Source organism: Lissotriton helveticus, chromosome 6 (genome assembly GCF_964261635.1).
Source record: "Lissotriton helveticus chromosome 6, aLisHel1.1, whole genome shotgun sequence".
Lineage (NCBI taxonomy): Eukaryota > Metazoa > Chordata > Amphibia > Caudata > Salamandridae > Lissotriton > Lissotriton helveticus.
The window spans coordinates 538,443,347-538,469,074 of record NC_136067.1 but is presented as its reverse complement, the minus strand read 5'-3'; the positions used below and the strand labels follow the sequence as shown (position 1 = coordinate 538,469,074).

Sequence of the window (25,728 nt, the reverse complement as noted above, 5' to 3'; positions counted from 1 at the left end):
CACCTCTGACATCAGGCCTGCAGCAGAAATGCTACAGATTTCAAATAAGTCTCATGCTTAAGTCAACTTTACTATTCCAATGACTTTCTGGAGCAGCAAGGCAATTACATAAAATTATAATAAGGGATGATTCTTTCCAGATTACTATACTATCAATCTGCCCTTACTCTATTACTCTCTTACATTCGGTATATTTGATGCCACAAAAGTTAAACCCCATCTACCCAAGCGTATACACGGAATGCCCCCCAAAAAATGTAGGCAACACACCGACCTCAAACATGTTGTGGGAATGTGGTAGGATAAAGGATTTCTGGGTATTAGTACTGGGCGACCTGGCCACAGTTAAAGGGCACACAGACCTGGACCAACTAGAGAGTTGTATCCACGTGCAAAAAAAGGCCATGGTAACTGCTATATACCTGAATCTTGCATTTTTCGTAGATAAAAAAAACGAACACAATGTAGTGGACATCCCCTACATACACCCCCATCAAACAGAATAGAGATAGAACAGGCAAAATAAACAGTGGAATGTGCAGTGCTACAAAAGAAAGAAGCGTGGTCTTCGAAAGCGACCAATTGGTAGAAAGAATTAATGACCAGATAATTAAGATATTTAATATGAAATAACAAGAACACATTTAATCAGATTTAGTTACCACTGTAGACGTTTTCATAATTTATTCAGATGTTTAAGCTCTCGCACTTAGATTTTATAAGCTGGTGAACACTGGCAAATAATTTCTCCCACAGTACTAACACCACACATTCCCAAGACAGTATAAATATATGGTTGAGCTAACATTACACATCACTATTTTATCAATTACATAATAAATCAAGTATCCAAAGTTACGCAGCTCAAAAGGCATACAAAATAGTACAGTCATTGAGGTCTGCCCTGATTCCCGCAGAAACTCAAATGGGAGAAGGGAGATGGAACACTTCCGACAAAGCAAGTTGACAAACTACTTTAAAAAGGGTACAGGAAAAGAACTGTTTAAGCTACAATAACAAAGCCTCTAGAATAAAAAATAAAAAAAATGAGTAAGTAAATGGGCAGATTCTATACTTCCTGCACATGACAAAGGCAACATTTTACTAGAAGTATTAACTAGACTTTCCTATCCTGATCCATTCCACCTTGCAGCACAAACAATTTAACCGTAAGGCTTAGAGTCGGGAGATAAGACGTGTGCTTCTGTACAGTGTAAAAGATAGATTTCTACCAGAAATATGTACCAGACGGTTGTGACCATTCTTTAAATACTGTTCTTTAGATAACAGAATGAAAACTATACAAAACAAAGAGCAAATACTAACAAAAATGTAACAAAATGAAAAGTTGTGCAAACCCTGATTTTTGAATTTGGCTGTGTGGGTGTAAGTAAACATACAGCTAGAAGCCAGATGACCATGGTTTTATTCAATCCTTCATGTTTCACAAGCTAATGTTGGAATAAAAACAGTTACTGTCTAGAGAGTTTGCGGCTCAGAACTCAGGAACTACAGGTTTAAAAAAAAATGTTGTAGTTATTGTGCTGGGACGTTTGGCACCTAATCGTTTATATTATTTGCTGAACAGCTTTGTTAGGAAGCCAGGATCAACAAAATTAGATTAAGCAATGCATGATTAAAGGAAAGACAATTCGAACTTATTTTCAAAGGTCTCATTTAGAAAAAAACATTTTGAGCCCAATTATGTAGATAATGACCTAAGGCACCTCAGCAACTATATGGTTGCCAAGGTAGTGATCTACATTACTTATCTTTATACTTCTGTGGAAGCACAATTTTCACCTATTAAAACATCAAAAAACATTTCTATTAAGTTTGCATTAACATCAGCCCAAATGTAGATCTGTGTTTAGATTCGGTTTTCAAAATGAGTATTCTCAACAGCCTGTTTTTTACTGAATACAACAATTGTTTCGGTGGCCATTTGAATCTTTGAAACGTAGCCTCATCTTGGGACGATACTTTTCTAAATACATTAGTTGCTTGCTGTTAAAGGCTCCTCTACGTTTCCTAAAATGAAGAAAAGTGGAATACAGGTAAATATCTGACCGTCTCAACATGTTTAAAAGAGAAATTGTTAAAGGCACTTCAAGAACCAAGAGTAAAGTAAACTACTTACCTATTTTAGGTCTCCCCATCTGGTTCACACAACCCAATGTTGCCTAGTTGAATTATTTAATAAGATATAGAAATTTGTGTGAGTTGTCAGTTAATTTATTGGCTGTTGGAGGACTTTGTGAGGACTGCATTAAGGTCTCACACAAACACGTAAAACCATAAAATCTTAAGAGGGCACAATTTTTTTGGCACCAGTGATGTGCAGAATTGTGAATACTCCATATCCTCGTGGGAAGATGTTAATACATTGTCTTTCATGAGATTACTCAATCTCTGAAGAGGATATGGACCACTCCATGATAAGGCACAGGAAATCTTCTTACACAAGCATTGGAGACTATTGGACCACTTGTGGCATTGGAGGGGAAAACAGGAATTATGGGTATGTATGTATATGTAGTACTCTTAGCCTTTTGGCTAAGTCTGCACTATACAAATGCCTAGTAGCAAGCATACAGAGGCATGGTCTCAGACCTTTGACAGTCTACTGAAACTACAGGACATAAAAAGTAAGAATACATTGCTTTCCTGTAATCCTAGTTCTCTTCGAGGGGAATACGCTCTGCTTCCTTAAGCCGAATCTTCTCAGTCACGCAGAGTACGTTCTGAGAAGGTTTTGCATATAGAAAAAGCGTCAGGAACACGGGAAGCAGCAAGACAAATATGCTCACTTTTTGAGGATCAGTCTTGGCCTTCTTCTTACAACAGTCTGAGCACTTGTCAAAAAGAGATGGCATTTGAGTGAAAAAACGCAAAGTTTGTCAAAAAAACAAACACGAAAAGGAAGACCAAGTGAAGCAATCATTTTCTAAATTCAGAAGGGAATTTTAAGGAGAAACACCATATTGTTAAAGCTCAATGCTCCAGGGTCCTGAAAGCAGGAGCCGAAAAAAAAAAAAAAAAAAAAAAAGAACTGAAGTAACTTTCACTAGCTTTGCATGATGGGATACTGGTGGTCTCTGGGATCTTAAAGGCACAGCTTTTTTCAAAGACATAATGGCATCCTATGGGTCTACTCTGTCCTTTCCTTTCAACTCTACCATGAAATAAAAAAAAGGATTTGGAGAAGACTTTGTGCATTTAATACTACAAAAACTGTACAAATTTAGTATACTGGCTACCTTTTTTCAATTCCTGGTGAGAATGCAGCCAGTGTAGCCTATGTATTTAGGCAGCATTGCCTTTCTATCACTGAAGTGTCTTTGCAGGCCTTCCTGAAGAAAGGTAAAAAAAAAATCCACTTAAGAAGATATATCTAAAGAAGTGCTCTGGGTCTCGGCTCGTAGGCGGGAATATTGAGGTGCTTATGACTATACATGGAAATCCCCTACGAGAGACCTTCATTTACATTTATAAACACCAATTGAATAGAAAGCCAATCCTTTCACCAACTGAGAAAGTAGAGCCATAAGTAACTTACCTGCAATAATAACTTTGGAAGCTATTCTAGATGCACACTCGTTGTATAATTCCACCGTGTAATGGTTTAGTCTGGAAACATTTGTTTACAAACTTTTGCCTAATGCAAGTTACTTCCAGCCAATTATTATGGACGGACAACCTTTCCAGGAAAGATCAAGCATAGTGCAACATATTTAGCCGATTTAGATTCAATTTAATTTGCACCAATTGTTTAAACTAATACTTCAAAATGTGGTTAGTTGCTATGTAATGTGACATGTCAAAGTAAATTCTCTAGACCCCATTTGGCATGCCCTTTCGAGAAATCATTGCAGATATACACCTTGGATAGCATATTCAAATGAGGCACATTAAAGTATCATTGGGGTGTTGAAGAATGCCACAATGCATGCAACTGTAAACTATTTGTAAAGAGACGCCCTTGTGGAAGAAAACTGCTTCCTGGGACATTTTGGGCCAGAAATCAATTGCCACTGGTGAGGCAGAACTGCTGGATTCTCCCAGCGCCGGGCTTAAAAGTGCTTTCTAAATCCTGCGGCTGGTCATTCATCGGCCAGGTTGGGCCATTTCTCTTGGTGTCAGAAGTTGCACAAGTTTGGTTTTCCTTACAACACGGTATGCACCAGGGTGATAACCCCTTCTCACTTATCTGACCGCCTGGGCCCTTTACGCTGGAGGTTTGACGACCTCATAGTAGTTGGTTTACCAAGAAGGCACACGTCCGTTCTTGCATCCAGAGTTCACTGGCTAGACATTGGTACTTTTCTGCAGGTGGAAGGGTGTGAACCGGTTTCCTCCACATTCTCACACTGTTGGGGAGGCTGGTTTGTGGGCGGCTTACTCTTTGGAAGCTCGTACTGCTGGATTGACCCGCTGTTCTTCCTTGAAAGCTTTCATGCTCTCCTTTGGTCCTCGGGGTAGTGAGCGGAGCCCTTTGCCTGGAGGTCCGATTTGTTTTCTGGTTTTGGTGGCGCAGATTACTTTCCTCTTGCGTTGTCATACAGAAAAGCCAAGTAGAGGTGCAAATAGGGGTGAGAAGCAGCCTAAGACCAACAGCACCGTTCTATCCTTCTTGAGCAATGCAGTGGATGTACTTACTGAGGAAAATTCCTGTGTGGAGGAACATTTGACATAACGTCAGGGGACAGTCTCATTAATAGAAGGGGACTCTTCGAAAACCGTCAAGAGTTAGCCCGGATGCCAAGATTCAGGATCTTTCCTACACAGGATAAGGTAACCATAACTTGTGCGTCCTGTGGGATCCAAGACAAGCTCTGGGCACAAAGTTACCAAGAGGCAAATAAGGGAATATTTGGCTGTGGCAATAGTGATTTGTCTTTCACAGGACATTTTTGTTAATCTGGAAACTTTCAGAGTTTGAAAACTTTATCCAAAGATTTGATAAATTGGAGGGAAGGGTGGGAGCCCTGGGAAATGGTGGGGTGTCTTCGAGAACAGGCTAACATCCTCACTTACCAAACACCCACTTTGCCCGGGATATTTTTTTCTAATAAAATTGGTCACAATAGTTCTCATGCTTCAACATTCGGATGCAGGCAGCACCACATCGATAGTGTACTTGCGCCACAATTGGCTCCCCGGGTATGGGAGGATACCAACTTGGTGGCAGGGAAAAGATCCTCAGCAGTCAAGTGTGCATTAGTCTGTGTGCTTTAGGTGTGGCAAGTGAAATTATTCAGCCCCCCCCGCCCCCTGGAGATCCCACACCCTCGGCTTCCATTAACTTTCACTGGCTTGCCCTGTATGTTTTGGTCTTAGACAATGTCCTACTGCTAAAGTGTCCTGGTCAAGAACAACTTACGAATAAGGTTGTGTACTTACTTTCTGGGAGGGGTTACCACAAAAGCAACACAGTATTTTTTGAGGCAATCACAATGGTTTGAGGGGTTGGGTGGATTGGTATGGCCCCTAAAACACATGCAGGTTGTGAGAAGTTGGCCTGATGTGCAGTGTTCACTATTCTAGTGATCACTATATATCAGTCCAAACAACCCTTATTGATGATTGGTTGTAAGTCAACCTTATAGACCAGCTATCCTAGTAGCATGGATACGAGCAGTCTAAGGCTAAGACTCTAGAGGGCGTGTTAAGCCAGCTGTTTTACCATCACATTACCCCTTGAACACCCAGTGAAAGGACACCACACAAGTGTTATGAAAATAAACAATGTATTTATTAGAATCACAACAACCCTGTACTCTTTATGAGGACAGGGTGCTAAGCACACAACAAAACTCTTACGAAAATACTTAAGTTAGCACGGTATACACAAATGCCCGAGGGGCACGAAAAACCATATACTTTAAAAGTGGAATGCGAAATTACTAGCAGGTAAGTACAGTACTAATAGGCTTTGGAATCGCTAGGACTTTACTATAGAATCGTTAGATTACTTCTAGGAGACCTAGGGGACTCGGGTGCAGAGTGTGCACTCTCACGCGGGATGCGGGACAAAGTCTATGGAAGCTAGTAAAGTTAAAGTTTGTGTTTACGGGCGAACCCGACCTGGTAGGAAGAAAACGACAGTGGATCCTGACCCTTGGATAGTGAGGCTATGCTGGGGCACCGAAATGCCGAAGTTACCTAGCCCAGGGGCTGCAGCTGCATAGGTCTCAAAAGACGTCGGGAATCCTCGTTGCCGGACCAGGAGCCTGGAAGAAAAGATGCTGGCAGGCGACCAGTGAAGATAGTTCGAGTTGATCCAAGCCTGGATCTGGAAGATGGATGACACCTGAAAGCAGAGGGAACCAAGTTCGTGACTACTAGCCAGTAGTCAGTGGGCACCAGGAGGGCACCGGATGGCAGTCACCTCGACTAGGTGAGTGGGCGACGCTGGCTCTGCAGATCTCACGGACCAGGAGGCGTTCTCGGCGACCAGGATGGAGAGGCGAGCTGTCCCACGATGGATGAAGCTGTCGGCGTCGAAGTTACCCAGGATTGGGCAACAAGCCTTGGCTAATTCAAGCCCACGCGGTGGACTCAAAATGGCGTCTTGAGTGGACCAGGAGGGTCCGGGGTGCTCCTCTTCGGGACGGGAGCAAGGGCCAGTCTGGCGCAACCAGACCAGCAGCAGTGATGTCGTCGGGCGTCGTTCAGAAGGCCACAAGCCAGCGGGCTAGTAGCCAAACAACGCGGTGAGCAGCAAAAAGCAGAAGGGCCCCACGCAGATCGTGGAGATGCTGGGAGGCTGCACTTCGGTGCTGGAGCTGCTCAGGGTCGGGGCTTCTCGGACCCCAAAGCACTCACCAGGAAATTACTCGGCGGGCTTGCTGTGCAGAAGTCGTGCAGTCTTGAAGATGGCCGGTCCCTCGAGGTCTCGTCGCACCCACGGTTCTCAGCTTGGCTGTAGAGGTGGGTAGAGGTCAGAGGTGCCAGGGAAGCCGGTTCTCGTCGAGCTGGGCAGTCGGATTCCGGAGGAAGGACGTGCAGCAGACCGCAGTGTTCTTGATGGTGCCTGCGGATGCAGGGTGACTACTCCTTAGCCACAAGGGAGAAATCTTAGGAAGAAGTCTTGAGTTCCTTTCGTAGAAAGTAGTTTCAGGATTCAAAGATTATCTAATTTGGAAGGGGGCCTGCTCCTACCTTTATCTGGGAAAAGGGGACTGGCACGCGACTAAGTCCTGCCCTAGGGGTGGGACCAGGAGGGGGGTGGTTACACCCACTTCCTTGGCGGGCTTTTCCCCAGCACAGGGTCTGGAGTGTCCCTGGAACTGGTTCAAGCCAGCCTATGCACAGTGAGCACCGGGGTGCCACGTGCAGTCACCTTCCTCTGATGCCCTGCCTACCTACAATACACAAAATCCTGTCTGGGACGGTGCTGGCACCGCCCCTGGCAGGAAACCCTTTGTCCTTATCTCCTGCTCTGGGAGGACTCCCAGCAGCAGGAGGGCAGACTTGTGTCTCGGTGGCAGCATCCATTTTGTGGATGCTAAGGCTCTGTCTGACTTTAACCGGGGTTAGGGGTTACATACATGTCGTGTCCCTCTAGAAGGGTGGAATGCTAACCCCGTCGCCAGAATTGGCGAGGGGTTAGTATTCCAATTCGTATGACACCTTACTCGACATGTTTTGATAAAGCGATACCAGAGTTGGCATATAACCGCGAGGATTATAATGCACTTAAGAGTATATGGTATGCGATATCATGGAAACGGCTAAGGGATGGATCCCGAAAGCCGCAGACAGGCTCAGCTCATGCCAGAGCACCATCTCACACGATTCCAAGCACTCTGCCTTCAGGATTGTTAAGGCCTGCCATAGGAGTGACTGATAGGAGATCTGTGTGTCCATTTTAGGGTTAGATATAGGTATACTATATCTAAAGCAAAGGGTGAGTACACCACCTTGCCCCAGCTGTCGTGCAGCCAGTTGTGTCAGTTTAGTTAGTCAGCCCAGGGGTGGCATAATACATGCTTCAGCCCCTGGAAGACTTCTGGGTACACCTCAGCCCTGGGTACAGGGACTTGGAGGGCCCAGTGCCAATTCAGTACCTGGGTACAATTTGGATAGAGAGAATAGCTAGGCTGTGGGTCTGATTAGCAGGCCCACAGCCAGGGAAAGTCGTAAACCAGTGCAGCAAAAAGCAAAAATCTGGGTGATCATAGGATTGCAGACCCTACTCTCCTACACAGGTGATTGCATAGTTTTCAATTTCTGTAATGGTGAGAGGGCTTTTGAGCCTCCCCTGTTATTTCTAGCAGGATAGTAGTGTTGACAGAGGGATTCTTCAATACAATCATGAATTTAGGGCCAACTCAGCAAGCAGGCCAAGGGGTTACTGGGGTAACTAATTACAACTAGATTTTGAAATTTCGTCCCAATCAGTCTTGACTAACCAATATGAATTGGCGAGTGGGCTCAATAATCAAGACTGACTGGGGCCGGAAACAGTCAGCAAAGGCCCTATATGTATGACAACCGTGACTAGGGAGCTTATGGTATTAAGATTTAACATTGTGGGGGTGCAGGGGAAACTTTGTGACCCTGCCTGGACCAAGATGCTTAACACCTATGATTATTTGTTCACAGGAGATGTGATACATGCTAGGGAAGTTACACCAAGATGGCTATGCCAATTTAACTATCAATGCCATACTATACTCTAGTGGGAGGGCAGGGGTGCCTTTCTTACTTTTATCAAGTTGAATTGGACTTATAAAATGGAAGTGGTCCCATCTAATTCGCCCCATATTCGTGCAGTGCTCCTCATTTAATAGAGTTTTTGCATTAATCTATACAATGCCATATATGGGAAGGAGCCAGTCAATGTGAGTGTGACCAGTGGTGAGTTTTTAAATGCTTTGTACACCTCATGTCCTCCCATTTATAATTCACTGATGATATTTGCAGACTTTTATTTGCACCCCTCTAATGAGGATTGTTGGACTTGGCCCTTTTGGCAGGTTCCCCTCTAAACTTTTTGCTGTGACCTGATAGTAGTTTTTGGCCTCTGTGCACTTTAGCACTGTGGCCCAGTGTAAAGTGCGTGCTCAGAGTGTGTGTGGTGAGATTGGCCCGCCCTCCTATAGGAATGCATGGGGGATGTGTGTCCATGGTAATTACTGGTATGAGAGGAGTGCAGGGGCGAGTTTAGTATGTGCGAACTCGTGAGAACAAATGCTGCGCAATGGTGGGCACAGATCTATGGTGACTGGTGGAGAAGAAAACAAGTTACTTACCTGTAACTACAGTTATCCAGTACTGGTATCTTTTAAATACGGACACTATCACTGAGTGGCGTCATGCCTCAGGAAAGGACTTCCTGATAGCAGCGATATGGAGTGAGTGTCTGAGTGTGTGTGGACTATGCTAACCAGGTCCCAGCACCGGTGTTCTTTACCAAAACTGTACCTTTGTACCCACAATTGGCACACCTCAAGGCCACACGCAATTCCCTTAAAAGGATAAACTACCCCTGGTACCAAGGGTAGTGTGACCAGAGACTGCCTCTGAGGGCTGCAGTATGTACTATGCCATCGTCAGAGACAAAGCCCCCCCCCCCACCCTGCCACTGAACACTGGGTGTCTTGGTGCAGACCAAACTAAAGAGTAGACGGCACACACCTGTGTACCATGCCCACCTACACTGCCTGTGGCATGGGTAAGTCACCCCTCTAAGAGGCCTAAAGGCTAGGTGCACAATACCACGGATGAGGGGCATAGCTGCATTAGCACTATGCCCCTACAGTGTCTGCGCAGTTCACAGACCTTCTAAATCGAGTGAAGCCCTTTTGAGTATGGGCTGGGAGTCAGTCAACACAAACTCCACAGCTACATGATGGCTTTACTGAAGTCTGGAAAGTTTGACATCAAACTTCCCAGCACAATAAGATCACACGGACGCCAGTGTTGGATTTAATGAAAAATGCACAGAGGGCATCTTAGAGATTCCCCCTGAAAAACAACCAACTCTGGTGTTGTTCTTGACCGGCTCCCAGCCATCTGCCACCACCAGACAGGTTTCTGGACCCCTGGGTAGTGAGCCCTCCTCTTTCTGGGTTTGATAAAGCAAATCCAGGGCAGAGGTGTTATGTCTCCTCCCTAGGATGTACAGGTCCTCAAAGAGGGCGCTTCAAAGGCATGCCTCCTTGGTTAGCTACCCTGCCAGCCTTTTGCCGATATCAGCAACTGGCTCCCACCAGTTCTGACCTCAATTTTGGGCACAAGAATAGACAGGAAAACCTAGCCAGGATGGGAGGCGTGCCACCTTTGCCAACCCCACCCTTCAGGTGGAGGAGGCAAGGTGTCGCACACATCTCAGTCCCTGCTATCTTGAAGATGGGGGACCCCACCAATCAGGTAGAGGCCTCTGTCCCCCCCTTTCACTGGAAGGTGGCATACTATGGGTTGTAAACACCCCAGGGAAGGGACCCAATGGTTGCAACCTGCACACCCCTAAATCTAGTATTTAGGGGCACCCCTGCACCGTGTCTTTTCAGATTAGACGCGACAAGGACAACCGAAGAGCTGTGCTGCAAAAGAGGACGACAACTGCATTGTTCCCCGCCCTATCGGCCTGTCTCCTGCTCTGAACCCCTATGAGCTGAACCCGGGGTGACCCGCAGCCAGCAGCCTCCAAGAACCCCAGCGACCTTCTCTGCCTTCACAAAGAACTCCTACCTCCTGTGGACACTGGCTTTCTTCAATACAAAACCTAGCCAAGGGCTCCAGATCAAGCCGGATCCGTGAGTTTCCACCACTGTGCACCAGACCAGCACTGCCCAAGTTAGTGGCCCAACACCGCAGCGAAGTCCCCCCCGGTGATCCCGACTTGAGTGGCAACGTTGGACGACCTCCACCCTCAACCCGAAGCCCCCCACTGGTGAGAAGAATCTGACAGGAAAAGATGCCCCTGCATCCGCAGCGTCTATGACCCGAGGTGCCCGACCGACTAGGTCTTGGTGTCCAGCAACTCTTCAAGTTCATCCTCCAGTCGTTGGATCCCTTTGTCGTCTTCTGGCTCCAGCCTGCAGTCCTTTTTTTGTGACAGACATCTATTGAAACACTTTGGGTTCCCAACATCTACTAAGCACCCTGTACCCGCCGCCCCAGTGCCGCTGGGGGGACGTGGACTTGGTGCTAACCTGGGTCCCCTTTTGCCCGCACCTTAACACTAGGAGCTTGGCTCCTGAGAGAGTGGCCTGCCTGTTAGCAGTCCCCAACAAAGGTATCCCCCCTAGCCCTATTGGCTAACATTTGGCACCGTGCACCAGGCCGCCTTAGAGCCACTGCTGGTGCCACTTGAGTGCCAATCTGAGCCATGGGGAACCTTGGTTCCACCCCCACCCACCCCAAAAACTCCAATCGCAAAAAAATAATTTGCTCGCCTGTAGCTTAACACTTAGTTTTTCCCATAGGACTGAGTGGCGGGGTTTCTCTCTGAAAACTCTTCAAAGTGTTGAACTGTTATGTACTGCAAAATCAGTAATTATTGTACGCACAGGAGTTAACAAGCTTACAAGTGTCCTATGTTCTGTAAACTGTGTGTGGAGTAGCTATCAAACCAACCCAGAAATTAATCAAAAATTACTTACCTGCATTTTTAAACAGTTTTCTCAACTGCAAAAAGTAATCTAAACGTTCCTGCAAATCCAGCCTTCACTGACTTACTGAAAGTAACATTGAATTAAGAGTTACTTATGTGCTACTAAGTGAGTCTTTGTTCTAAAAATTAAAAAACAACATTTTTAGACAATTTTCTAGATTCAGCCTTGAAGTGTTGACATTTCTTGCTTGAGTGTGTACAACAAATGCTTAACACTACACTCCTGATAAGCCTGACTGCTCAACCACAAGAGAGTAAGGTACCATCTACTTGAGCCTCAGCTGTACCTCTGGAGATCCACTCGACTATGCACACTATTCACCTTACTTTGGTATAGTATTTACACAGAGCGAGCTCCTCATAAGAACAGGATTGGTGGCTCAAGATCCTCATCATCGTAAAGTTCTGAGAAGTGGTTCTCCCAGACCTTGGCTGGCCCTGGCTGACTGGTCAGATACCTGATCGGCTTTAAGGAAAGTATGATTTACATACCTCCAAAACATAGTGTTGCCCTTCTAATCACTGACTATCAGCATACTCTCCCACCGTTTTGTTTTTTAAAACGAGCTTCATTTTTTAACGCCGCTCTGTATATGGTGCTATGTGCTTTCACTTCACAACTGGTTTTTTTTTTAAACAGCTAGGAGCACCTTACATGTCCTAGTACAATCCTTGTAGAGAATAGAGCCTTTTACAAGCGGATAGGGGAGGGGAGCATGTTTGTTGGTTGTGCGTCTACCAAATGCCCCAGGTGCATGGTTTAATCCATGTTTTCTGTATACCACTGCTTAACATTTCTTACTCCGCATTTACAGTCTGCCCGGAAATAATTATAGCGCATAAATCTATGAAAGATCACAAGCAGAACGATGTCCAGACTGCCAAAATAGCCTAAGAGAAAACCTACAAGTAGGCATTTGTTTAAAAGAGATTTTACTAACATAAATGGTTATTGAATAATAAGCGTTCTAGGATTCAGCATAGTGGTGGAGCAGAATGGACTATTAAGATCCCAATATGGCCTTGAACTACAAGTGATCGATATAAAGACCTTTGTCCAACTAGAACCTCTTCCCGAGGCTTGCCTCTTGGGAGGGGCCAGAATATGCCTGATGCAGGGGGTGTGGTGGGGCAGGACGACAAAAATCACAAATTCCCACAGAGGATCTGGAGGGTCGTCTTCTTTATGACTAGCTATTTGCTCATTTGGAACTATTCCAACTAGAGAACATGAATACAGTAGGCTACAAACTTAGAACTATCGAAAACCCCCATGCTGATTTTTCAGGAATGAATTTGAATAGTTTAGTGTAGCCGGTCGATGAATGTTTCTCCAAGGCCCAAAACCCAGTAAGTTTCAACTCCTATGAATTCTGTTCTGAGCTGGATCTAGACAAAATTTATCAATTTTAGGTTGATGTGAAATGATACGTTGTACACCACAGAAAATCTTTTAAGACTATGGAGAAGCAAGTATTTTACAGGACATCGTATTTAGAGACAATTCTTAACAATTGGATAAAAGACGACAGGTGGTGGCTGCAACAGGAGAAAAACCAGAACTAAATAGTAATGGGTGTTCACAACATTTGTGAATTTCTATTTTAGAACACGAACTAGTCTAGAAACAAAAGAAAAGAGAACATAAAAAAATGTTAGATTTGAAAAGATACTTACTGTCTTATGAACTGCACTGCATCTTCATATTTCATTCCACATTCAATTAATGCAAGGGCTACAAGGACTGGAGCTCTGGGGGCAAAAATGAACACTTAGTTTCACAGATCCCAAACATTAGTGTATTAATTGCATACACAAGCCTACACCTTTCCCCAGTCATGTGCAGGATTCATGAATAGTCGGAAAAAAATAGCTCCTTTTTAAGTGTTGTTCATCACTGCATGTTGGCTGCTGGACGTCAGGAAAAACTAAGGCAGACAACAACTAGGTATTTTCAAATAACCTCACCTCTTTTACACACTTCAATCAACCATACCTATAGGTTTTTTTTGTTGCTGCATTCAGGTTCTACTGTACCACCTCGCCTACCCTGGAGACTTCACTCACTTGGCAGCCTAGAGTGGAACCGCAGCACAAGCAGTTGCACTATAGACTGAGGAAACTGCAGAGCATGTACAATGTATTTCTGGCCCAAATGAGGCCTTAATGCATTTGCATACCCAAAACACAACTCAGCAGAAGGCAGTTTCAAACAGGGCTAAGTAATACAGGCTGTGTAGAAAGCTGGCTCTTCCCGAAACATCAATAATCTGGTATACCGTGTAAAGAGTTCAGGGGGTAGAGAGGGGCTTGCTCTAGCAATCATATGGTCCTCTATTAGGGGTACTTTTTTTTGCTTCTGTCTCCTAATCATTGCAGCACACATTTTATGCAAAAATAACGTTGCTTCAATTATTGAAGATGTCCCACTGTGTATGCTCTGAGAACAAGTGAGTACGAGTGACTATGGTTTCCACGATTCCAGAGGAATCAGGGTTGTCATGTTCAGTGGTTGCCAGAAACTATCCGCTCCCTAGTAAGTTTGGGGGTTGGCCTTACAGTGGCACTGTGAGCTAGCTGGCCTATGGGCCAACATATCCTGCGGGGTTGTCGACAGTCTAGGCACCAAGCCCTTAGTTTGTTGTCCAACCCATGCGCAGATCCTACAGATTAGTAGGAACTATGCGATCTGGCGCCGCCAATGTTGGTTAGGCACTTATTTATTGGTCAAATAGGAGTAGTTCAGTTGTGCTTTCCCGGAGACCCCTACTCACATTAAACCAGAGACGTCCTTAGTAGGAAGGGAAACAAATTCATCTCAGCTGAGTGGGCACATCCTATGTATTGGCTGTAGGTTTTAACAGGCTTGAAGGATTAAAGAAATATTCCCATATTGTACAAAATCCGATAAATTCATTTTTGTAAAAATATTTTATTTTCTAACAATGACCGAACATGCTGAGGGCAGAGAAGTATAAGAGGATACTCTAAATATCTTGGAAAATTGCAGACATGCAGTTACTATTACAAAATGGCCTACCGGAAGCGCAACCTCGCATCTAGGGACGCGCAAGGGTAGGCGGATCCGAGTTACAGCGATGCTTGGAGGGCAAGTCCTAACGTTGCTCTCATCTGCCGGATAAAATTAAAGGACGAGGCTTGGAACGCAAGCGCCCGCATCGTGCCAATCGGAGCGGGGAAACAAAATGAGGCTTGCCATGCACACCCTTTGTATGCCAGCAACTTTATTGAGTCAAAAGGGGAGTTACAATTAACCGATACTGCAATAAAATGATATTAGAATATTATTTAGAGACCCATAAGCACGAGTGGTACAGTGTTATTGGGGGGACAATGTACAAGTACACTGAGAATGGGGCAACAGAAAGAAACAAGTTACTTACCTGTAACTTTAGTTCTCCAGTATTGGTAACTTTCATAGATTCCCATTGCTTGTATCATTCCCCGTCGTCGGACTGGGAGCCTCGGTAATAATAAAAAAAATATATATATATATATATATATATATATATATATATATATATATATATATATATATATATATATATATATATATATATATATATATATATATATACACATACATATACACTTAGGTAAATACACCCTAATAGGTGTAAAAAGTATAAAATTAGGCCTAGGCCTCATTATATTGTGTAGCCTATAGGTGTCCTTATGTAAAAAGACCCAAACTCACATTAGCAACCAATCAGATTAGCCTCACCCTGTGGAACCTTCCTGAGAAAGCTCAGAGCCTCAGATTTTCGTAGCCGTTGCTTTGCCACATAATCACCTAGCCCAGAAGTGAGCTTTCCCAGGGGAGGCGGGTGGGCGCATGGGAATCTATGAAAGTTACCAATACTGGAGAACTAAAGTTACAGGTAAGTAACTTGTTTCTTACTCCAGTATTGGAACTTTCATAGATTCCCATTGCTTGTATCAGAGTAGATAGCAGTTAGCATACCTCAAACATTTCGTGCATAGTTATAGAACCATTATAAACCAATGATATCATACATCATAACAATAAATCAGTAACCATAGCATAATAAACGAAATGTTTGAAAAAACAGGAGGAGGGAAGAGAGGAAAGCTCACCTCTTACTGGAAGAGATTTCTCAGGACTGCTTGTCCAACAGCCGAATCCCCCTTTGCAGCCGCCTCCAGGCAGTAGTGCCTCGTGAATGAGTGAGTACTGCTCCAGGTGGCCGCTCTGCAAATATCCTTTATCGATACTCCAGCAAACAGCGCTGTTGACGATGAGATCGATCTTGTGGAGTGCGCCTTCACCTGTCCTTCCAACGGCTTGCCTGCCGCCTGGTGGCAGAAACGGATCGCACTCGATATCCATCTGGAAATTCCCTGCTTTGACAAAGGAAATCCTTTTCTTGGGGCCCCGAAAGCCACAAACAGCTGGGGCGTCTTCCGAAATCCAGCTGTGCGTTGCAGATAACATTTCAGACATCTCTTAACGTCCAGAGAATGAAGTGTCCTCTCAGCCCGAGTGGAAGGCCGAGGAAAAAAAGAATTCAGAACCACCGGTTCATTAAGATGAAAGTCTGTCGGTACCTTCGGAATGAACTTGGGGTTCATTCGTAGGATCAATGTATCATTCTTGAACTGCAAGAAAGGTTCTTTGATAGTTAAAGCCTGAAGTTCTCCTACTCTCCTTGCAGATGTGAGTGCCAGAAGAAGCGCCACTTTCCATGATAGGAACTTCAGGTCCGCCCTATGTATTGGCTCAAATGGCGATCTCATCAGTTGAGCCAGGACCACATTCAAGTGCCAAACCGGAGGTGGGGGCCTAACTGGCGGAAAAACTCTAAACAGTCCTTTCAGGAATTGCTTTATTATCCTTGCTGATAGTAGAGAAGGGCCCGATCTTGTTCTTCTGTACCTGGAAATAGCTGCCAAGTGGACCTTGATGGAAGCATGAGCCAGACCTGCCTGTGCCAAAGATAGAATGTATGGCAAGAGTTGATGCAGAGCTGATGAGAATGGATGCACTCCATCTCTCTGGCACCATAAATAGAACCTTTTCCATTTCGCTCTATATGTCTTATTAGTGCTAGGAGCTCGTGCCTGTGACAAAATGTTCCTGCATTCTTCTGAAATGTCTAAATCCTTAAACTCTCTGTGGTCAGGAGCCAAGCTGTCAACTGAAGCGAGCTCGGGTTCGGGTGGAGAACCTGGCCGTTGTACATTGATAGAAGGGTCTGGTTGGGGTGCAGATGAATGGGCCGCTTTTCCGATAGAAGAAGCAACTCCGTGTACCAGAACTGGCGAGCCCAGACAGGCGCTATTAGTATCATCCTGCACTTGTCCAGCTTGAGCTTCTTGAGGACACGAGGAATCAGGGGAAATGGCGGAAAGGCGTAAACAAATGCGCCGGACCAAGACATCAAAAGGGCATTCCCCAGTGACCCTCAATGGTGTTCCCTGCTCGCATAACACCGGCATTTCTTGTTCCTCGGTGTTGCAAACAGGTCGATCGCTGGGGTTCCCCAACGGGAGAAGATGTCCTTGACCACTGTGTTGTCCAGTTCCCACTCGTGTGAGACTGCCCTCAAGCGGCTTAGCGTATCTGCCTTCGTGTTGCATACTCCTGGAAGGTGTTCCACCACGAGCGTGATGTTCTGTGAGATCACCCACTCCCACAGCAGCTGGGCTTCCTGAGAAAGCAGTTGCGATCTTGTGCCGCCCTGCTTGTTGACGTAATGCATTGCGGTGGTGTTGTCCGTACGCACCAGGATGGCCGAATTTGAAATCCTTGGAAGGAACGCCAACATCGCCAACCGAATAGCCCTTAGCTCCAGAACGTTGATATGCAAGCGACGTTCTACTGGTGTCCAGTGGCCACTAACCTGGAGATCTTGCATGACCGCTCCCCAACCCTGAAGGGAGGCGTCTGTGGTAATGACGCAAGGAGCCGGTGCCGCTCTGAAACTGAGACCCACTGCGAGGTGAGATTTCTTCATCCACCATGAAACCGTCCGTTTCATCTGCTGGGTGACCGTTACTTTGTCGTCGAACGACCCTTCCGCTTGTCTCCACTGAAGATCCAGTTCCTCCTGCAAGGGGCGCATTCGCAGCCTGCAGTGCGGAATCAATTGAATACAGGATGAAATCGACCCTAGAAGAGATTTGTACATCCTGACTGTCATCCAAGTTTTCCTCTGCAGCCGAGCGGCTGAAGACATGAGTTTCATCTATCTCTCTTCCGATGGGAAGGCTTTGCACACCTGAGTATCGAGTATCGCTCCCAAGAACTTCACCATACCTGACGGTTGAAGAACTGATTTCTCTCTGTTGAGTTGCAAACCCAGATGAACGAAGAGGCTCAAGCATGTGTCCACTGCTTCTGTTGCCTCTTGGAAGCTTGGTGCCTTCAGCAGCCAGTCGTCTAAGTACGGGAATACTTCCAGCGACTGTCTTCTCAGAAAAGCTGCTACCGGGGCCAGCACCTTTGTGAATATCCGAGGAGCGGATTTTAATCCAAATGGGAGCACCATGAACTGGAAGTGACTCTTGCCCACTGTGAAGCGAAGAAAACGTCTGAGCCGGATGGATCGGGATATGAAAATAGGCATCTTCCAGGTCTAGTGTAGCCATGAAGTCGCCTGGATTCAAGAGGCGCAATATGTCCTGGAGTGAAATCATCCGAAACGACAGCTTTACGAGATAGGTATTGAGCTCCCTTAAGTCCAGGATCGGACGCCACTTTAGTTTCGTTTTGCGGATCAGAAAAAATCTTGAATAGAAACCTTCTCCTCTTTGTGATAGGGGAACACGTTGGATCGCCCCCTTCTGAAGCATTTGTTGAACTTCCAATTGCAGAAGGTTTAGATGTTTTGAAGTAGTGGCGTGGGGAGCTCTTGTAGGTGGAAACTCCTGGATTTCTAGCGTATGCCCATGTCGGATGATGTTCAATACCCACTGATCCGATGTTATTTCTTCCCAGCTGCTCAGATGTTGAGATATCCTGCCGCCCACTGGAGATACCAGAGGCGGAGGAACAGTTGGCAGAGTCAGGAGGCCGCTATTGACGCTTGCCAGCGTCTTTGCCCTGACGCCTTTGACGTCCACGAGCGTTCTGACGAGAGAACGATTGAGACTGTGACTGTCGCTGATAATATTGATTGCCGTACTGCGGTCTGTACGACTGCGACTGCTGCGAGTATCGCTGTTGCTGATAACCACCTCTTGGCGAAGTGAAGCCTCTTCCTCTCGCTCCACGGAATGGTGTCTTTCTATATTGTAGGTTCCCCAGAGCCCTTGCTGTCTCTGTGTCCTTCTTTATTCCCTGTAGGGTGTCATCGACATGTTTCCCAAATAACATGTCCCCATCAAAGGGCAAGTCCAGAATCTTATTTTGGACCTCTGGTCGAAAGTAAGTCGCTCGTAGCCACCCCTGCCGTCGAAGAACAGCCGCGCTGCCCAGAGCACGGAAAGAAATGGTGGCGATGTCCATCGCACAATCAATCATTTCCGAAGAAGACAGTTGTCCTTCTTCCAGAAGTTTGTGCTTCGGCTCTAGGGTCATCCGCCAGCAGTTCCACATAGTGTGCCACATCACTCCACATCTGGCGGTCGTATCTTGCTAGAATCGCCACGGCATTGGCCGTTGGCCGCTGGCCGCCCTGACCAGCAAGCTAGCCATAGACGAAAATCGCTTTCCAGCGTTGTCTAACCTTCTACCCTCCTTGTCCGGTGGAGTTGTGAGGGTGGCCGAAGGATTCCGTGATTTCTTCTGCGCCGCCTGCGATATGACTGAGTCTGGTCTAGGTTGTCCAATCAAGCAGGCGGGACTGTCATCCGGAGCTTTATACTTTTTCTCCAAGCGTGGAAGTGTTGGAATGACTGTCGCTGGAGACTGCATCACCTTCTTTCCTTCATCCCAAATGTGCTCTACAATGGGAATCGAACGCACTGTCTTACGGTATGCCTCTTTAAAATCATACAAAAAACAATCCGTAGATGTTGCCGGCATGGTTAGCTTAAAGCGTGCCGTGGCTCTTTCCATCAAGCTGAAGAAACCTCCCACATCCGCCGGAGGTGAATCTACCGGGTCCGGCACCGGAGAAGCCGGATCCTGTGCTATATACTGGTTCCATTCGTTATCAGGATTCTGATCCTGGTTGTGTTCATCCTCATCAGAGGTATCATCTTGGACTTGTGTCTGTCGAGGATATTCCCTCTCTTCTTCCCCCTGTGAAAGGGCCACAGACTGAACTGCCATCACCTGTGGCTGAACATGCGCCTGACCTTCCACTGGTCGCGACCCTTGCCTGCTTCTATACTCCTCCAGCATTGCTCTCAAGTCCGTCAAAAGACTCATAGGCATTGTAACCGTGCCCTGTTGTGCCCGAGTTTCCTGGTATGCGACCTGTTTTTGTTGTCGCGGCTCCTGCCCATAATAGTACTCATCATCCTGGTCAGAATCGTGGTATTTCAGATGCAACTGAGATGGACTATATGCATCCCCATACATCTCATTCTCCGAGTACTCATCCTCGTCCAACAATAGGGCTGGGGGTAATGATGACACCTTTCTAGGTGAAGTCATATCCGGAGTTATTCTCCTCTTCCTGGCGCCTCTATCACCTGCCGTCGACGGCATCTCCATAGTCTGAACCGTCGTCGACGGGACTGTCGACGAGATAAACTTCACCGTCGACGGGATCGCCATCGTCGACGGGCTCGTCATCGTCAACGGAACTGCCATCGTCGACGGGCTCACCCTCGTCGACGAGATCGTCGTCGAGATTGCCACAGTCGACGGGATAGTCATCGTCGACGGGATAGTCTTCGTCGACGAGGTGGTAACCGTCGACGTAGTCATCGTCGTCGACGCTGTCGTCGACCCAGTCTTCGTCGACGGCATCGTCGAGGTCCTAGTCGACGCCGTCGTCGTCGTCATCCTCGTCGCCGATGGATGGCTCGTCGACGTATGAGGAGACAAAGTCACCACAGAGGCTTTAGAGCCTTTTTTGACCACTGTTGAAGCCTCTACAGTTGCAGGCGTTAGTCAGGACGATCGACTTTTTGGCAAATAAAGCTAAGTGCCGTCTTCCTTATTTAACTATTCACTCTGTTACTTTGCCATCTTCTTCCCCATAGGGTGTGCCATTGTCGCCTCCACTCCCCTCCCGAGACCTATGGGGCGTGGATCTTTCTATTAATAAGTGAGATCTCATTTACATATCTCACTTGCCACTTTTTTCACGCTGGGCCATTTATTGACTACTTCCTACCACTGGCCCTGCATTATTGGCCTATTGATCTCTGTATACCCACGAGTATCAGTATAGTTGCCAAACTCAGGCAAGGAGGGCACACTTTTGCCCTTTCTCCACTAGGCATAGTGCATGTCACCTCTATGATCTGCGCTGCAGACATTTGGCTCCTGCACAACAATACCAGCTATGCCACTTTTGTCACGCAATTATGATTATTTTAAGCACGTCTTCCATGAGATCGGTCCTTTGTAGAGAACCTAGAAGACAGTACTTATTATACGTCTGTCCTGTTCAAATGTTGGTCTGTCTCCTTTTTCAGACCATACAGGTTCCTCTAAATAGGAGGTAAATCCCACAATTTTTTGGTTTGTTCTCTTTTGTTTGCACCTATAGTTTTTACACCCATTTTAACTTTCACGTCCTCTGGTCAGGGTGGGCCTTAGCGCGTCCATACCGCGGAGGTACAGTCCCCATGGTCCTGAAGAAAGCCCAGTAAATAACACATCAAGGGCAGAAACATGTCGACCCCACTTTAAGTGGAAATACCCAAACAATTTAATTTGGTAATTTCCTCACACATTTTAAACGTGTCACATTGACCACTGAATAAAGTTGTTTGCGTGGTATTCAACTGTGACATTTTTAGACCACTTTTTTCCACCCTATTGCCACAAAAACCAGCTCCGCAGTATCCTGGCGTCGTAGCACACCAGGGAGGCATTCGGCTTCTCCTGGTGGGCCCAATGATGAAGCATGTTACCAACCAGGGTGGTGAGTGAGGGCTTCATAAAAATCTAATGCGATTTTATCACCTCCGGCTAACCAACCTCATGTGTCTGTGCTTACACATAATAAGCGATACTCTTTTGTTGTTTGAAACATATACATCTGGGGGACAGAGTGTCCTTTCCCTCCCTCTCCTGTTGTTGATATTTTATATTGAAGATCTACCCTATTTGGGCCAAAATGGGTTTCGAGATTCAAAAAGTTGTACAATCAAGCACAAGATGCTTTGGTAAAAAGGGGCAAAGCAGGCAACTTCGGCAGCCTTACGTACCAGTCTAAGGACACGTGGACTACAGGAGACCGGAAGAAGAGTACTTGAAGGGTCTGGACGAAGCGTTGACAAGTTCAAAAGGGAGAGCAACTTTGCTGGAGTTATCATTCAGGTGGGATTATGATTTTGTTCCTGGCTGCAGCTAAAATAATTTTCCTACTTTGTCAGGTTTACTGGATACAATATAAGAAACTGACTGGATATTTGGAATTGATTATCATATCATATGTTACTTGGAGCACACAGATTGTTTCTGAGGAGGTCAAGTGTATCACAAGATTTAGAAGCACAACACCAATATCTATCACTGAGGAAATTTTCGCCTCATAGCTCCACACTACTGATTTGCTTCAAAAGATTCATGAATGCCCCGAAGAAGCTTTGTTCGCAGAACGAAATTTGTCGGCTGTGGCTTAAATATAAAGAAAAATAAAAGTACTTAAGAAAGAATCATTCATCTCTTTGATATGGACTCAATATGAAATTATCTGACTGTGTATATCTGGAAGGTGGTGCAGCTTCAAAATAAGACATAAGATTGACCCTGTTGACAAGGGTGGTGTCCTTGGACAGAGGGCACCTTTGGAGCTGGCACACAGAATTACTTTTGGTATTTAGATAATCATTGGTTTACTTTGGGAGGTTGGTGCTGACTCTAGGCAAATTGGTCCACTGTCGGTTTGTGTGCGTGAAAGCTTAAAGAAGGCCTGCAACAGGATCATGTAATTCTTACATTGAGTCATCAATCAGCATGTTGACGTGCACGTTGAAGGGAATTCAATGGTGGATGAAGCTGTCAGGGTAACAGTGCAAACTGCTGCCATTGCTGCAATCACTTGTTCTAACGCATAAATAGACATAACTACTATAATAGCTGTCAATGCCACGCTCAACTCAACACCACCAAAAGGATTTCTACTGAAGTACTCTTACAAAATTAAATGCACAAAATATTATGTACACTCAAATTAGAGGAGTGGGGATAGAGTAATACCAAACATTGATCAAAGAATGGGATTAAAACTAGCCGCAAGAGGGTCTAGGTTCAGCACATGCACGGATTACTGCTAGTTTCATTACTGAAGCAGCGCTACTGGTGGCAGCAGATGAAAGGCTCAACATTAGCACGTCCACTGCACACATTTATGGATTTCAAACCTAAACTATTTGGATCACTGCGGCCCATTACATTCTGATAGGGCTTACAAGTACATCTTGGTGGCAGTAGATTCATGCTTTAGATCCCTATGGGTTTTGCTCCATCACTCACCTGCCGCCCAAACTGTTAGAAAGGATTTGTGAGTCTTTATAAGGACATACACAATTGCCACAATACGTTCCAAGCAGGGCACGGTGTTTAGCTCACAGGCTTGCAAAGAAGACATGGGAAATTGAAGTGTGGCCTTGCGGTCTCCTCTACCTACCACCCCGAGGGAAATTCGGTTGTTGAGAGGAAGAACCAGGACTGAAAGCTATTAACAGCTAGAGTATTAGGCTCGGGGGCAGATGGGTCAATCACCTATACGGAGTCCAGAGGGAACTTAACATGCCTAGAAAATCCCTGGGGGACTTTTACATAGTGGTACACCCGATGAGCTCCAGTTTGGGGTGAGAAAGAGTCCTAGACAGTATCAGCACTGTGGTGGCTGAAACTCCATTTAACCTCAATGATCAATTGGATGATTTACAGGACCTAAAAGAATACAGAGCAACACCCAAGTGACACGTACTACCACTGGAGAAGTGAAAGCAGTATCAGCAACACCTGCCTGGGTCCTGAAGAGGGGAGGGAATGTGATGGAAGAAAAAAATTCAGGATAAGAAAGAATTTGGACCATCTTACAGAGCACTTGTACCTGTCCAAGCTGTTGAAGGTACCAGAACTGTACTTTTGCCTCTTGCCGGTCGCAGAGACAAAAAGATTTGTCTCCACTGATCTGATCAAACCACACTAGGTGGCAGATTCTCGCAGGCCTCGTCCGCTCCTGGGTAGCAGACGATCTCTCAATGCAAACTCTCCACAGTGCCCATCATTGTGTATCACAACTGTATGGCCTCCTTATAGAACATATTTCTACACCATTGAGGCGTTGGGCTCTACCGGAGATGAATCAAAGATGGGTTTAGTACTCAAAGTACTACCATCTTCGGCCATTAATGAGGTCCTCGATATTGGCATGTAATTTAGGGTGCCTAATTTGAGCCAGAGGTTTCCGGTGCTCAGCACTGGCACTTAATTGTAAACACCGGCACTTACGACAGCTGCCACATGGTCACGCTGTTTGTGTGATTTAGAGAGGAGCTGAACAGCGGTTCATTAATTGAATGTACAACAGCTGTTTATTAATTCAATGTACATTAAATACAACTAACTGCTGCCACCCAAGCCATTTTTTGCTCTGCAGGCCTAAAATAGTCTGGATTGTCACGCTTACAGCAGTGTGATGGTTTGAAGTTGTGCAGATAGTAATTGCAGCGCTGGCACAGCCAAAGGGTAGTGCAAGCTGCAGTGGCCTCCTGACGTGGGCCCCACGTTTTTACAGATTAAGCACAGATTAGATCTGTGCACATTTTCTGCACTCCTTGCACTAAATTAACCTTCATAATCCTGCTATGGCATACCCCTAATGTGCTCATTGACTTTTATGTATCTATGTTGAGTTCAGTTCATGATCGCACCGAAGACTCTCCTAACAGGGCTGCCAATTTCCAATTGTGGTTTCAACTGGACAGCGTTTGTGGCAAAAGTATGGGAGAGACCGAATATTACACTTGAAAGCGAGCCTATACATTTGGGAAAAATCAATGTACGGTAATGGGGAGGGGTCAAAATCATGGACAGTAGAGTCATTGAGTATTCCTGGAGCATGGGCAGGCGAATGGACAAATGAAACTACATTGAGCCACATCTAAACATTATTTTGAAGGCACAGTTTTGAGCAAATGGACAAGCCACAGAGAAAACCCTAAAATGCCACTGGGAAGCATTGAAGGACGTACAAAATGCACCTTTAATATAAAAGAGGACAGTATATTTTTCCACTGTAACTGCAGAGCCCTTGCTTTTCTCCATATAGTTCTTAGCGTGATAGAAAACCATTTGTTTGCACAAGCAGGCCTATGAACCTGATAAAAACGGTGCCCGAGTCATTAGTTGAATCCTCTTTTACCAGCACGCGCCCGTCTGAAAATACGACTGGCAAATAAGAGCGGGATTAAGCACCCGTTCAGTCAGAAGTGCCTTAACTCATAAAGAATCAAGGCACGACACCCACTTACGACCTACCGGCTGCCGAAACAGACAGCGCCTTTATTGTTGTCAGACGGCAAGAAGCCACAAGAAGTGGTTAAACACGATTGGCAATTTAGGACCCGAAAATTTAGTGGCGCAGCAGAAAACTGAAATGTGCATCAACGAGCCATTCGAGCACACCGTGAAGAGACCCCACAAGTCAGAAAGGAATTCACAAAAGTATAGCCGTATAACGCAAATGAGTGTACTGCAATCAAAAGAACAAGCGCAGCCCTAATGTTAAAGAGTACTCATGCATGCAGAGCAGTTGCCTTGCGGGAGCGAGCAGCGGCAGGATCGATAATTACAGAGAGATGGCATCGCTGCTCGCTCCTGCAAGGCAAACACTCTGCATGCACGAGTACTCATTGGAAACAGTGCAAAACATGCACAAGTTTCCAAGAAAGAACAGAGCGATGCCAAGAGGTGCCTGTAAGCAGCGATTGCGCGCTGCGTAGGCGAGACCTAAAAGGAGCCAGAAAGGTGATACCAG

General features: G+C 45.7%; 1 protein-coding gene across 1 annotated transcript in view; it reads right to left on the bottom strand.

Annotated features, from left to right (window-relative positions):
- Positions 1–599: 599 nt before the first annotated feature.
- Positions 600–25,728, bottom strand: part of PTP4A1 (protein tyrosine phosphatase 4A1) — a 47,086-nt gene continuing 21,957 nt past the window's right edge. The window contains exons 4-5 of the mRNA XM_078647998.1: positions 13,304–13,378; positions 600–2,031 (exon numbers count right to left, since the gene is read on the bottom strand). Coding sequence (XP_078504124.1) covers positions 1,914–2,031; positions 13,304–13,378 — 193 coding nt within the window. The 3' untranslated portion in view covers positions 600–1,913. The remainder of the gene's footprint in view (positions 2,032–13,303; positions 13,379–25,728) is intronic.